General features: G+C 40.1%; 1 protein-coding gene across 32 annotated transcripts in view; it reads right to left on the bottom strand.

The window, feature by feature from the left end:
• LOC112259973 (receptor-type tyrosine-protein phosphatase delta) overlaps positions 1-16562 on the bottom strand; it is a 600208-nt gene that overhangs the window by 18387 nt on the left and 565259 nt on the right. For all 32 annotated transcript variants that reach the window (XM_024434700.2, XM_042328371.1, XM_042328363.1 and 29 more), the window contains 2 exons: positions 6744-6867; positions 3770-3945 (listed from right to left, as the gene is read on the bottom strand). In XM_024434700.2, the coding sequence (XP_024290468.1) occupies positions 3770-3945; positions 6744-6867 (300 nt within the window). The remainder of the gene's footprint in view (positions 1-3769; positions 3946-6743; positions 6868-16562) is intronic.

The raw sequence follows: 16562 nt of genomic DNA, 5'->3' as shown, positions 1-16562 counted from the left end.
TTGCTCACATCGGCTATGGAGAGCGTGATTCGGAACAGCTGGTGCTCTCATGCATGCTTCAATGTTGCTTGCCTCGACGCGAGCATAAAAGACATTTAGCCCGTCTGGTAGGCTCACATCACGGGGCAGCTAGCGGCTGTGTTTCCCTTTGTAGTCCGTAATAGTTTTCAAGCACTGACACATCCGACGAGCATCAGAGCTGGTGTAATAGGATTCAATCTTAGTCCTCTATTGACGTTTTGTCTGTTTGATGGTTCATCTGAGGGCATAGCGGAAGTCCTTATAAGCATCCGGAATAGTGTCCTGCTCCTTGAAAGCGGCAGCTCTAGCCTTTAGCTATGGCTTCTGGTTGGGATATGTACGTAAGGTCACTGTTGGGATGACGTCGTCGATGCACTTATTGATGAAGCCGATGACTGAGGTGGTATACTCCTCAATGCCCTTTGATGAATCCTGGAACATATTCCGGTCTGTGCTAGCAAAACAGACATATAGCATAGCATCCGCGTCATCTGACCACTTACGTATTGAGCGAGTCACTGTTACTTCCTGCTTTAGTTGTTGCTTGTAAGCAGGAATCAGGAGGATAGAATTATGGTCAGATTTGCCAAATGGAGGTCGAGGGAGAACTTTGTATGCGTCTCTGTGTGTGGAGTAAAGGTGGTCTAGAGTTTTCTTTCCTCTGGTTGCATATGTGACATGCTGGTAGAAATGAGGTAAAACGGATTTACGTTTGCCTGCATTAAAGTCCCCGGCCACTAGGAGTATTTTCTTGTTTGAGCATTTTCTTGTTTGTTTATGGACTTATACAGCTCGTTGAGTAGATAATGTGGTCTACAGCTTATCATGAGGTATTCTACCTCAGACGAGTAATACCGCAAGACTTCTTTGATATTAGACATAGCGAACCAGCAGTTATTAACAAATAGACACACACCCCCACCCCTCGTCTTACCAGACTTAGCTGCTCTGTCCTGCCAATGCACGGAGGAGCCAGCCAGCTCTATATTATCTGTGTCATCGTTTAGCCATGTCTTAGAGAAACTAAGATATTACAGTTCTTAATGTCCCGTTGGTAGAATAGTCTTAATCGTAGATTGTCCAGTTGGTTTTACAATGTTTGCACATTGGCCAATAATACGGAGTGTAGTGGGGGTTTACCTACTCGTTGGCGAGTTCATACAAGGCACCCCGCCCCCCTCCCCCCTTTTCTCCGTCTTTTCTTCACGATTTGGACCTAATCTCGACAAAGCAGTATATTGTTTGCGCCGGACTCATTAAAGAAACAAATCTTTGTCCATTCCCGAGGTGAATAATTGCTGTACTGATGTTCATAAGAGACGGTAGCAGCAACATTATGTACAAAATGAGTTACACATAATGCAAAAAAACTAACAAAATAGAACAGTTGGCTTGGAGCCCATAAAACGGCAGCCAATCCCTCCAGCGCCATTATCTAAAAGATCGATACAGAAGATGGGGGCATTAGATAGCAACAAAATTAAGCTTATTTCATCTTCAAATGTTGTCAAACAATGCGCTAAAGCGTGACATAGGTCTATGAGGCAGCTTTTGTATATATTCACAAAACAAAGTCATTCTTATGTGATATTTCATTATCTAAAGCATCTAACAACTAGAACAAGACAATGGTCAAAACATACACTTGGGTCTACAATATACAGTGCCTTGAGAAAATATCCATACCCCTTGATTTATTCCATATTTTGTTTTGCTACAGCATGAATTCAAAATGAATTACATACATTTTTATAATGACAAAGTGAAAACTGTTTGTTTTTTTGCAAATGTATTGCAAATTAAATACAGAAATATCTCATTTACATAAGTATTCACACCCCTGAGTCAATACTTTGTAGAATCAACTTTAGCAATGATTACCCTTTGAGTCTTTCTGGGTCTCTAAAAGCTTTCCACACCTGGATTGTGCAACATTTGCCAATTATTATTTTCAAAATTCTTCAAGCTCTGTCAAATTGGTTGTTGGTCATTGCTAGAAAACCATTTTCACGTCTTGCCATGGATTTTCAAGAAGATAAATGTTAAAACTGTAACTCGGGCCACTCAGGAACATTCACTGTCAGTGTCTGGTGAACCAGGTTTTCCTCAAGGATTTTGCCTATGTTTAGCTCCATTCTGTTTAATCCTGAAAAACTCCCCAGTCCTCAACGATTACAAGCATACACATAACATGATGCAGCCACCACTATGCTTGGAAATATGGAGAGTGGAACTCAGTAATGTGTTATTTTGGATTTACCAATATTGCTTTGCCACATTTTGTTACAGTATTACTTTTGTGCCTTGTTGCAAACAGGATGCATGTTTTGGAATATTTTTATTCTGTACATGCTTCCTTCTTTTCATTTAGGTAACTATTGTGGAGTAACTACAATGTTGTTGATCAACCCTCAGTTTTTTCCTTTCACAGCCATTAACCTATGTAACTGTTTTAAAGTCCCCATTGGCCTCAAATCCCTGAGTGGTTTCCTTTCTCTCCGGCAACTGAATTAGGAAGGATGCCTGTATATTTGTAGTGATTGGGTGTATTGATACACCATACAAAGTGTTATTAATAACTTCACCATGTGACATTATGGGGTTTTGGGGTTTTGTATGTAGGGCAGTGACAAAAATCAATCCATTTTAAATTCAGGACGTAACACCTCAAAATGTGCAAAATGTAAAGGGGAGTGAATACTTTCTGAAGGCCCTGTAGGTTAGAGAAGAGTGAAAGCAATCCATTCACGACATCTGTTCAGACAGTTCTACAGTCAAATCGTAAGGTGGAATACATGGAATTGTTCTCCTCTGGAGAGACCTTTGTAAACAAGTAATTCATGATCTTTAGAGGAGGAATTGTGTAAAAGTAGTGAACTTGCAACTTGTGGAGACCATGCAGTCTTCATTTCTTTGTGATTTCAAACATACATAAGAGACATTGCAGTGCCAGGCACAAAGTGTTTGCCTTTTAACTGTGAAAGAGTGAAAAGTGCTGTGTGCTTGGTTCTTGTACCGAATGACTGACATTTTACAATTAGCATGAACATTTTACTTGCTTAAAGCAGTGCTGCTGGCTAACCTAGTGACCATGCAACTAATTGCAATAGCAACACTAATACTAAAAATAAGAAAAGGGAAACTCATGTTGTGGCAAATAAGTGAGTGAGTGAAATCCATTGGAAACAGAATGCAAGATGTCTTGCCTTAGAGAAGAAATATGAGGGCATCTGAAGGAACATGACAAAACACACAGAAATATGAACACAGAATGAAAGGAGGAATGGGGAGTTCTAGGAAAATGTTAAACGTTGTATTTGCATCACAGAAGCAAATGGATAGCCATGATGAGTCATGGGTTAGGCTATGATGTTGCTGTTTCAATGAAGCTTGGAAGTAAACAATGGAAAATAGGTGAATTGAATTACACCGAATTTGGAATCTGAAATTATATTGAAGTATGTTTGCTTTACAGACCACATACACTGATATAAAAATGTAGACGACTGAGGTAGAATATATAACGAAGACATAATTACATTTAGACATTTTTTACTTTACAAATCCAATGATATGACACTTCTGCAATATATTTGAATGTACATTTGTAGAATTACTCCATTTTGTTTCGGCGACTATGGCTAATGTCAGGGTAGGATAAAATGGACCTGTGTAACAGACCTAGACCTGTGCATGGCAATCAAATGAATAATGAATCCCATAGGGCTGATTCCAGATCTGTGCTTACCCTGGACCTCTCCTCCAGCTTGGTCATCATGACGATGTTGGCACTCCGCTGTTCCCAGATCATCCTCCAGAAGTCACCAAACGTCTCTGGCAGCGAGCCCTGCGTGGCGATGTATGCATTCTGCTTCCTATAGCCGTCGATGTAGTTGGAATTGATGTAATCACTTCCAGGGATACCTAGAAAATATGAGGGAAAGTGATTAGTGTCTGGTTGAGGGGGGAGTGGTGTGTGTGTACATACGTGTGTGGGGTCTGTGTGTGGGGAGTAATTAACTTTGGTTGTACGACAGACGGGGGAAAAACGATGAGCGACACAACAGTGGCTTTGGCTTTGATTGGGATCAATAGCGTTAGTCCATCCACTAGACTAGCAGGTACTGTGAAAAGTGAAGTCACTCTGCTAGTGCTTAGAGGTTCAGACCCCTGCTACTCAATACTTTGAGTTGTTTTGACATTGAACAACACTTAATCCTGACTGAGTTCTTTCTGACTAAAAGGGCACAAATCCAGAGTTAGTTTACTCAGCCAGGAACTACCCAGGCATACAGTCTAAGTGTACTGTGTTTTTCGTTTAGGCTTTGCCATTGTGTGCCTTTTGTGTCATCCATCCACACAAAATGGCTGCCTACTAGTTGAATCACTGTGTCAATTGTTATCATATTCTTGAATGTAACTTTGATGACTCCAAAAAGAGCGTTTCCTCTATCTACAGTGAAACTTCAAGGCGGAGATACATTTTAGCTTTGAAAAAAACCTCCGCCCCACCTCTCCCCTCAACCTCACAGGGAAAACCCAACAACGAAACCAGGCAAAACTGTTTTTCTTCCACAACCTCCGCCTACTCTCCTTTTCTCACTGGGTTGCTAAATGAAAGCAGTTGTTTTTTTTCCCAATCCGGGGAGAGGCGAAGACGGAGCTGACAGCTAGTCAATGCTTCAGGACTGGCAGTTGGGGGCCCAGCGCACACATGGTCTACCAAGATAAGTCTCATCTGCATGGATGCCACGTTTGCATAGCCAGCCGCCCGTGCTCCAACTCTCCCCCCTTTCATCCACCCCTCCCTTTTTCTCCCAGGTAACTTATTCAGTACAAAAAAAGAAAAGACTAGAAAAGAAAATGTGAGCTCATTCAAAATCCGACATTTCTTACCCGTCTTTTTTCTCCCTCTCTTCCTTTTCCCTGCTAAACCTTTTCATGCAGCCGTTGCCTGGCTGTATATTTCCATAATGGACAAGGGATAAAGACAATTAAGCCCCCAGCTTTCAAAATGAAAGGGACGTGTAAGGAAAAAGAGACATTATTATGGTTTAATGAAAACAAGACAGTGTCTGGAAGCATATTTGGTTTCTCTGCAGATGGCCGGAGTGTCACTCAGAATTTGTGCAAAGCGCAGCCATCTGCTTGCAAAACTTTCAATACTGTTATCAAAAAAGAAACGCAACTAATAACTTGGTGCAGATATCAAACTTACTGGCAAACAATAAAAAAATCACCTATATATTTGGCAATGTATCCTAAAAAAGGCTAAAAGTGGTGTGTGTGGTTGGCATAATCCACACTGCAGTAACTTTTGGTAAAAGCCCTCTTCTATTGTTCTATGCTGGCCTGTTCCCTCAGGAAAGAGGCCATGAGTCTGCTTCTCTCTGCTAATACATCATCGACCTGCTATCACAATTTATGACGGTTGGAGAATAACCAGTATACCTGGACATTAAAAGCTCCTTGATCAAGCACAGAAAACCATAATTAGGTTATGTTGTGATTTCTCCATTTTAGTTGCACTGACCTTTTGAGAAACAGCTGGTCAGTGACTCAAGTTGGTCCACTTTGAACTGGGTCTCAACTGAGTTACAAATAAAGTCCAGGGACAGCTTTGGAGCAGAGCATAGTGGAAAACTGACTATACAGATGTTTGCTTACATGACGTGCATTCATCTGGTGAGGAATGTTACAATGAAAAGAGACAAATTTTGATGAATCGTTCAGAGTTCAAAGTGGGGGGTGAGACTTATAGGTTGGCCAACTAAAGTCCTGTGGCAGCGTACAAAGGAATAAATCAAGTGGTTTTCATGTCTGGCTTATGGAACACAACTATAACAACATGTTGTGGACATGATTAATGACTATGAGTCAATAGATGATGCTGAACGTGTTGTGTCAGTTACAATCATCTGACATGACAGTTTATGACATCTGTTATCACACTACCATGACTTTGTTATCTGGGTCTATAACGACAGAGGGTTCAAGTTAAGTATCACCCAATTCCCCTCTATACAGTCAACGCTAATAGCCTACCACACACTTTACCACACATCAGGGGATTCCAAAAGCACCCGAGGAAGACGTCCTCCATAAGACGTCCTCCATTCCAATCCCGACAGTCAGTCGCTAGCTTGGTGAGCTACTTATACAGACATGTTTCTTACGCAAAAATAACTTCATCTAAGAAGTCCTGGTTGCCAAAGGCTTTGTTTGGAGCTCCAGGGGGAAGTCCCACAAGCCTGTCTGGCATAGTAGCGGTTTCCTCCCTCGCGAAGGCTTCGATGTGGCCGCACAGATGTGCGTTTATGGCTAGTTAATGGGGTCCATCAACACTCTCAGCTGCATGAGCTTTCTGGGAGACTGCAACGGGACTCTGAACGTCTTTATTGATCAGTTTTCTTCCCATTAGCATCCATTTACTGGCCCGGATGAGCCAGTTTGTTTATGTTCTTTTTTAATGTTTTCTCTCTATGGGAAATATTCAATGGAATTGGTTAATTAGTATGTATGTATGTGTGTATATGTATGTATGTATGTACTGTATGTGTGTGTGTAACAAATAATCGTTAAACCAAATTCCATGACCGTCACAGCCCTAGATACCATAGCTCAGTGTATGCTAGTACTCCTAGGGCACAGAAGACAGTGGTACTATATAGAAGTAGACAGTCACATGACAGTCAATTCAAGGCAAGGCGAGAGCTGCTTACCGTCAATAGCCGATAGCAGGACTCTGGAGTGGTCGTATGCTATCACGTTAGCATATCTGTTCTTTGGTTTGTTGACTTCCAGGTTGGAGTGTTCCCACGTGAACTGCTGCCCGGGATCGATGGACTGCAAGTAAAGAGAGGTTATATTCATTACTTTCCTTCATCACTTACAGTGGTATATTTTGCTCAATACCACCATTTAGCTCCATTTCCCAGACAAGGACTATGGATTCAAACTAGGATCAATAATAGCAAAAAAGCTATTTTGATGCACTGTGTAGGTTCTTTTAGACACATTTAAAGGGATAGTTCACACAAATTACAAAACTACATATCAGTTCAGATCCTCAAAAAGTTTGACAGCTGTACCATTGAGAGCATCTTAACTAGCTGCATCACCGCTTGATATGGCAACTGCTTGGCATCCGACCACAATGCACTAAAGAGGGTTTACGTACGGCCCAGTACATCACTGGGAAAAAGCTCCCTGACATCCGGGACCTCTATAAAGGCGGTGTCAGAGGAAGGCCCTAAAAGATGTCAAAGATTCAAGCCACCCAAGTCATCATTGACTCTTCTCTCTGCTACCGCACAGCAAGCGGTACCGATGCACCAAGTCTAGAATCAACAGGACCCTGAACAGCTTCTACCCCCAAGCCATAAGACAGCTGAATAGTTCGTCCTGGTAGCTATTGGTTAACTATTTAACTAATAGCTACCAGGACTACCAACGTTGACCCTTTCCACACTAAGTCTTTTGACTCATCACATATGCTGCTGTTACTGTTTATTATCTTTTATTTGTTTTATTTAAACTTAATTTAACTGGGCAAGTCAGTTAAGAACAAATTCTTATTTACTATGACAGCCTACCCCGGCAAAACCCAGATGACGCCAGGCCAATTGTGTGCCGCCCTATGGGACTCCCAATCACGGCCAGATGTGATACAGCCTGGATTCGAACCAGGGACTGTAGTGACGCCTCTTGCACTGAGATTATATTTTCATATCTACCTCAATTACCTCGTACCCCTGCACATCAACTCGGTACTGGTACACTGTGTATATAGCCAAGTTATCATTACTCATTGTGTATTTATCCCTCGTGTTATTATTTGTATATATTTTTTTATATTTTGTCTCTCTGCTTTGTTGGGAAGTGCCCATAATGTTTGTCTACACCTGTTGTTTATGAAAGCATGTCACAAATACAATTTGATTTGATTTACTTGCCCGGTAAGCAGTCTATGGACAAGGTATGAAAACAATCCCCATGCTTTGGTTTGTTAACCTGGCCACTGTCTCCAAAGCTGGCCACTGTCTCCAAAGTTTTAGCATTTGTGGAACAAAGCCAATGCAAGTCAATATCCCCAATATATGTCATTTTGTAATTTGGGGGAACTATCCCTTTAAGCTTGACAGTATTTAAACTCTTTAGGAATCTCAGTTTGAAACACTAGGCCCGAGTTCACCTGCCTAACTATTTTCCAACTCATCCTGGGTTATTTTGACATGTAGCATAACAGACATTTTGTGTAAGTGACAAGCGCCGTTAAATTTAGCTGTCCCAAGGCTGGTTGGCGCATTCTGTCGGCATCATTCCATCAGTTTCCAATAACATGCTCACATGCATGTACGACCACTTGACACATCCATTTTCCGACCCATAAATATACTGTACATTTCTTTCAACTGTTACGGTTTTCTTCCGTCGAAGGAGAGTCGGACCAAAATGCAGCGTGGTTGATAATATACATCTTTAATGAAGATGAATACGAACCATACAAAAACAACAAACGGAACGTGAAAACCTATACAGCCTATCTGGTGAAATACAAAACACTGAGACAGGAACAATCACCCACGAAACACTCAAAGAATATGGCTGTCTAAATATGGTTCCCAATCAGAGACAACGAGAATCACCTGCCTCTGATTGAGAACCGCCTCAGGCAACCATAGACTTTGCTAGAACACCCCACTAAACCACAATACCAAAACCTACGAAAAACCCCAATACACAAACACACCACAAAATAAACCCATGTCACACCCTGGCCTGACCAAATAAATAAAGAAAACACAAAATACTAAGACCAGGGCGTGACATCAACCTCCAGCACCAGGGTCAGCGCACTTTCAAATGTTGTTTTTTGCCATCATTGTACGCCTGCCACACACACACTATACGATACATTTATTAAACATAAGAATGAGTGTGAGTTTTTGTCACAACCCGGCTCGTGGGAAGTGACAAAGAGCTCTTATAGGACCCAGCACAAATAATAATATAATAATAATCAATAATTTTGCTCTTTATTAAGCCATCTTACATATAAAACCTTATTTGTTCATCAAAAATTGTGAATAACTCGCCCCCGGTTAATGAGAAGGGTGTGCTTGAAAGGATGCACATAACTCTGCAATGTTGGGTTGTATTGGAGAGAGTCTCTATCTTAAATAATTTTCCACACACAGTCTGTGCCTGTATTTAGTTTTCATGCTAGTGAGGGCCGAGAATCCCCTCTCACATAGGAATGTGGTTGCAAAGGGCATCGGTGTCTTAACAGTACGATTTGCAAAGGCAAGAAACTCGCACAGCCCTATCCAGAAATCTGGCAGTGGCTTCTGATTAAATTCAATTTCCACAGAATCGCTTGTTGAAATTTCGATGATGCTCTCTTGTTCAGATATCGATAAGTGGACTGGAGGCAGGGCATAAAAGGGGTAACGAATCCAGTTGTTTGTGTCGTCTGTTTCGGAAAAGTACCTGTGTAAATGCGCACCCAGCTCACTCAGGTGCTTCGCTATATCACATTTGACATTGTCCATAAGCTTGAGTTCTTTTGTGCACAAAAAATATATACAATGATGTAAAGACCTGTGTGTTGTCCTTGTTAATGAAGACAGAAAAGAGCTCCAACTTCTTAATCATAGCCTCAATTTTGTCCCGCACATTGAATGTAGTTGCGGAGAGTCCCTGTAATCCTAGATTCAGATCATTCAGGTGAGAAAAAACATCATCCAGATAGGCCAATCGTGAGAAACTCGTCATCATGTAAGCGGTCAGACAGGTGAAAATTATGGTCAGTAAAGAAAACGTTAAGCTCGTCTCCCAATTTATAAAAAAGTGTCAATAGTTTGCCTCTTGATAACCAGTACACTTCTGTATATTGTAAAAGTGTTACATGGTCGCTGCCCATATCATTGCATAATGCAGAAAATACACAAGAGTTCAGGAGTCTTGCTTTAACAAAGTTAACCATTTTCACTGTAGTGTCCAAAACGTCTTTCAAGCTGTCAGGCGTTCCCTTGGCAGCAAGAGCCTCTCGGTGGATGCTGCAGTGTACCCAAGTGGTGTCGGGAGCAACTGCTTACACGTGCGTTACCACTCCACTATGTCTCCCTGCATTGGCTTTTGCGCATCCAGATTCTAACACATCTTGACCACCAAAGTCCATGTGATGTCACAAAGCTGTCCAGTACTTTAAAAATATCCTCTCATGTTGTCCTGGTTTCCAGTGGTTTGCAGAAGAGAAAGTCATCGTTATTCTTGCTAAAAAACTCCTGTGGCTTATTTTTCTAATTAACATGTTTAGTTTCTAAATGTCGGTGCGAGAGTGAAGGTTTCCGGCGAGAAAGTAACGGTTAATGTGATTGGATGTTAGTTATTTGACTCGGCTACCTGTATTTGACATTGTGTTGTTATTTCGCTGAACACTGGATGGTTTAATTTTGGCAGGGAAACGAGGCTACTCAGGTGAGAAAAAAACCTCACCCAAATGTATAGCCCCGTTGGAAAATATAAATGTACTGTTTGAAAATGTGAAGAAATGTAAAATATATATATATATATATATATATATATATATATATATATACTACTGTTCAAACGTTTAGGGTCACTTAGAAATGTCCTTGTTTTTGAAAGAAAAGCTAATTTATTGTCCATTAAATCAACATAAATTTGATCAGTAATAAAGTGTAGACAATGTTAATATTGTAAATTACTATTGTAGCTGGAAACGGCTGATATTTAATAGAATATCTAAATAGGCATACAGAGGCCCATTATTCTCAACCATCACTCCTGTGTTCCAATGGCACATCGTGTTAGCTTCCCCCAACATTGAAGAAACAGATGCCTCACAAGTCCTCAACTGGTAGCTTCATTAAATAGTACCCGCAAAACACCAGTCTCAACGTCAACAGTGAAGAGGTGACTCCGGGATGCTGGCCTTCTAGGCAGAGTTGCAAAGAAAAAGCCATATCACAGATGGGCAAATAAAACTAACATTTTAAGATGGGCAAAAGAACACAAATACTGGACAGAAGAACTCTGCCTAGAAGGGCAGCATCCCGGTATCCTAGAACGCCAGCCCCTTCACTGCTGACGTTGAGACTGGTGTTTTGTCCTCTTGCTCAGTTGTGCACCGGGGCCTCCCATTCCTCTTTCTATTCTGGTTAGAGACAGTTTGCGCTGTCCTGTGAAGGTAGTAGTAAACAGTGTTCTACGAGATCTTCAGTTTCTTGGCAATTTCTCGCATGGAATAGCCTTCATTTCTCAGAACAAGAATAGATTGATGAGTTTCAGAAGAAAGTTATTTGTTTCCGGCCATTTTGAGCCTGTAATCAAACCCACAAATGCTGATGCTCCAGATACTCAACTAGTCTAAAGAAAGACAGTTGTATTGCTTCTTAAATAAGCCCAACAGTTTTCAGCTGTAGGATTAGCAAACATAATGTGCCATTGGAACACAGGAGTGAAGGTTGAGAATAATGGGCCTCTGTACACCTATGTAGATATTCCATAAGAAATCAGCCGTTTCCAGCTACACTAGTCATTTTACAACATTAATAGTGTCTACACTGTATTTCTGATCAATTTGATGTTATGGACAAAATTATATGACATTTTCTTTTCTAAGTGACCCCATACTTTTGAACGGCAGTGTATATACAGTTGAAGTCAGAAGTTTACATACACCTTAGCCAAATACATTTAAACTCAGTTTTTCACAATCCCTGTCTTAGGTCAGCTAGGATCACCACTTCATTTTAAGAATGTGAAATGTCAGAATAATAGTAGAGAGAATTATTTATTTCAGCTATTATTTCTTTCATCACATTCCCAGTGGGTCAGAAGTTGACATACACTCCATTAGTACGTGATAGCATTGCCTTTAAATTGTTAAACTTGGCTCAAACCTTTCGGGTAGACTTTCACAAGCTTCCCACAATAAGTTGGATGAATTTTGTCCCATTCCTCCTGACAGAGCTGGTGTAACTAAGTCAGGTTTGTAGGCCTCCTTGCACGCACACGCTTTTTCAGTTCTTCCCACAAATTTTCTATAGGATTGAGGTCAGGGCTTTCTGATGGCCACTCCAATAACTTGACTTTGTTGTCCTTAAGCCATTTTGCCACAACTTTGGAAGTATGCTTGGGGTCATTGTCCATTAGGAAGACCCATTTGCGACCAAGCTTTAACTTCCTTCCTGTCTTGAGATGTTGCTTCAATATATCCACGTAATTTTCCATTCCTCATGATGCCATCTATTTTGTGAGTGCACAAGTCCCTCCTGCAGCACCCCACATTATGATGCTGCCACCCCTGTGCTTCATGGTTGGGATTGTGTTCTTTGACTTGCAAGCCTCCCCCTTTTTCCTCCAAACATAACAATGGTCATTATGGCCAAACAGTTCTATTTTTAGCTTCATCAGAACAGAGGACATTTCTCCAAAAAGTATGATCTTTGTATCCATGTGCAGTTTTTATGGTGATTTTGGAGCAGTGGCTTCTTCCTTGCTGTGCGGCCTTTCAGGTTATGTCGATACAGGACTGGTATTACTGTGGATATAGATACTTTTGTACCCGATTCCTCCAGCATCTTCACAAGGTCCTTTGCTGTTGATCTAGGATTGATTTGCACTTTTCGCACCAAAGTACTTCATCTCTAGGAGACAGAACGCGTCTCCTTCCTGAGCATTATGACGGCTGCGTGGTCCCATGGTGTTTATACTTGCGCACTATTGTTTGTACAGATGAACGTGGTACCTTCAGGCGTTTGGAAATTGCTCCAATTGAACCAGACTTGTGGAGGTCTACAAATTTTTTTCTGAGGTCTTGGCTGATTTATTTTGATTTCCCATGATGTCAAGCAAAGAGGCACTGAATTTGAAGGTAAGCCTTGAAATACATCGACAGGTACACTTCCTATTGACTCAAATTATGTCAATTAGCCTATCAGAAGCTTATAAAGCCATGACATAATTTTCTGGAATTTTCCAAGCTGTTTAAAGACACTGTCAACTTAGTGTATGTAAACTTCTGACCCACTGGAATTGTGATACAGTGAATTATAAGTGAAATAATCTGTCTGTAAACAATTGTTGGAAAAATGACTTGTGTCATGCACAAAGTAGATGTCCTCACCAACTTGCCAAAACTATAGTTTGGGGAGTGGTTGAAAAACAAGTTTTAATGACTCCAACCTAAGTGTATTTAAACTTCCGACTTCAACTGTGGATAATAATGTCATCATTGTGACTATTGATCAAAGTTTTGCATGGCTAGGCATGGCCTTAGACTGTTGTTTGTGCTTATGATTGACTATCCATTGGTATAGTTATTACCAGATCAGTTGTGTTCAGAAAGCCATTATTAGTTATATGCATCTTATTATTATCTAGTGATGTACTGGATGTGAATGACATTTTTATTTGGTGTACCCCAGACGGCATTGGGAAGGTTAAACATGTTTTGCATCTGTAACTTTCTCACTCATCATTATTCACGATTCATTCAGGACTATCCATAATCATGGTAACATCCACACTAATGTAGAAGTGTTTGGAAACATATATTCTTATTTAAATAAAAAATAATCTGAAACACAACCTAAACAAACAACAAACGCATCCAACAACCTTGTAGAGTCACATGCTCAGCATGTGTGACCACAATGAATATTGGACCAAATACTAAACATTTGACTACTTTAATACACATATAAGTGAATTTGTCCCAATAGTTTTAGTCCCCTGAAATTGGGAGACTATATACACATAGCAGTAATTTCTAAACTGTTCGCCTGATATGGATGAAAATATCCTAAAATTAAAGTTGACAGTCTGCACTTTAACCTCATAGACCTTGTATCATTTAAAATCCAAAGTGCTGGAGTACAGAGCCAAAACTACAAAACATTTGTTACTGTCCGAATACATTTGGAGCTCACTGTAGATAATATCATACCTAAACTCAGCATGTGTGACCACAATGAAGTTGAGTTCGATCGCATGCCATTCTGAATTACTCTTTAAATGTAGAATGTTTTCATTTGGCATGCCCATATACCAATATTACACTATAAAGCCTTGCGATCTGGAGAGCAGCCTTTTGCTTCCCCCCAAAGGTCCAAATGTGGAAACCGTACCCGTACCAATATCATGAACAGTAATGGTTTGGGAACATTCCAAGATTTGAAAGATACATACACATTAACATTTAACATCCTTTTTCGTTTTTTCTCTCGATATTTACAACTTAGGTCAGCTATGCTGGCCTGCGGAGTTCCTTGGGTAACCCAACTACCGAACTATCAAAAGATCTGGGCCCCAGATAGACTGCTTCTCTATAATATATATGCAAAAATGTGAAAACTCGTATTCTGAGCTAGCCATTAAAAAACCATTGTCCACAGATCTAATTGAATCTGAACAAACCTTTTAATTGGAATAGAATATGGAATAATATGACTTTGGCGTCCCATAATCCGAACCATCAATTTATACATTTTAAGTTTGTTCACTGACTGTAACATCAAGATAACGTTTACGATCAAATTGACCCCAACTCTCAACTGCTCACTGTGTTCCCTAAAATATTAGTTGTAGGGAACACAGTGAGATAATTTCCTTTGACTTAAAAGCCTATATTCAAAGTCAACACATTCCGCCATTATTTCATTTTTGCCATAAAAATATTACTCTCTCTACGACTTAAGAGACCAATGTTCAGCCATTGTATGCTTCTCTGACAACTGTTATATGAAATGTGTCAACCCAAAAACTTTGCTTACAGGCTGATGCCTATCAACATTATATTCTTTAAAGACAGTAAAGAATAAAAAAAAATAGCTACAAAAGTAAATTACTTGAGGTTAGTCAATGCACTATACAAAAGCAGTTTCAGACATAGACAAATCGTTTTATTTGAATTGTGTACTTATTAAGGTTGTTATGATGTGCACTTTTCCCTCGCCATTTTTCAAGTTATCTTAACATTTAAGGGTTTCTGAATAAAAGCATGCAAAAACATTTTTGTGAATAACATTCAACTCTCAATTTAGCATCTTTCTTTGACAGGTACCCAAATGATTACTGCAAGTATAGAAGCCCAGACATTCCTAACTCCTAACTTCTTGATATCAGCTATTGCTCGCTCTTGTAAAGCTTAAGCACTTCCGAATTATTCCTGCAAACCATTTGCTCCTAACAAGGATCCCTTGAGAGCCACTTCACATTCCTTCATATGGTGTGGGCGTGGCCTGCAGTTAAATGCTTCTGGAGCAAAATTCCTTTCGAAGTCCATGCATTTAAATATTCAATGTTTTGCATCTATTACATTACTTAATGATGAGAGCCCCTTGAATCTCTCAATCAATAAAACAAGATTACTGTTGGCAGGCATCACTGCTGCAATCATTCTTTTGAGGTTCTAAGACCTCACTCTCTCCCATTTAACCAGTGGATACATTTACTGTTAGAAGTTATAACATTAGAATTATTGACAGTGAGAATGAATGGTGCAAGTCAAGGAACAATTGTGGCCTGGACAAATATACTTCTCTATAAAGAACAATCTCAGCTAAAGTCCAACACAATTACTGTGCCTTCAGGAAGTATTCATACCCCTTGACTTACAGTATTGCACATTTTGTTGTGTTACAGCCTGAATTCAAAATTGATTAAATAAATAAAATATTCTCACCCATCTACACACAATACCTCATGACAAAGTGAAAACATGTTTTTAGACATTTTAGCAAATTTGATGAAAATGAAATATATAGACACATTTACATAAGCATTCACACCCCTGAGTTAGAATCACCTTTGGCAGTGATTACAGCTGTGAGTCGTTCTGATAAATCTCTAAGACCCTTTGCAAACCTGGATTGTACAACACTTGCAAATTATTATTTTTAAATTCTTCAACCTCTGGTTGGTTGTTGATTGTTGCTAGCAGGCCATTTTTAAGTTTTGACATAGATTTTCAAGCTGATGTAAGTGAAAACTGTAACTAGGCAACTCAGGAACATCCAATGTTGTCTTGGTAAGCAACTCCAGTGTATATATGGCCTTGTGTTTTAGGTTACCAGGTTTTCCTCTAGGATTTTGCCTGTGCTTACCTAAACTCAGCAAAAAAATAAACATCCTCTCACTGTCAACTGCGTTTATTTTCAGCAAACTTAACATGTGTAAATATTTGTATGAACATAAGATTCAACAACTGATAAATAAACTTAACAAGTTCCACAGACATGTGACTAACAGCAATAATGTGACCATGAACAAAGGGGGAAGGTTCAAATCAAAAGTAACAGTCATTATCTGGTGTGGCCACCAGCTGCATTTAGTACTGCAGTGCATCTCCTCCTCATTTGACTGCACCGGATTTGCCAGTTCTTGCTGTGAGATGTTACCCCTCTCTTCCACCAAGGCACCTGCAAGTTCCCAGACATTTCTGGGGGGAATGGCCCTAGCCCTCACCCTCCGATCCAACAGGTCCCAGACGTGCTCAATGCGATTGAGAT

Source organism: Oncorhynchus tshawytscha, linkage group LG10 (assembly GCF_018296145.1).
Source record: "Oncorhynchus tshawytscha isolate Ot180627B linkage group LG10, Otsh_v2.0, whole genome shotgun sequence".
NCBI classification, from domain to species: domain Eukaryota; kingdom Metazoa; phylum Chordata; class Actinopteri; order Salmoniformes; family Salmonidae; genus Oncorhynchus; species Oncorhynchus tshawytscha.
Note: the sequence above shows the minus strand (reverse complement) of the source record. Positions and strands in the feature narration are given on the sequence as shown.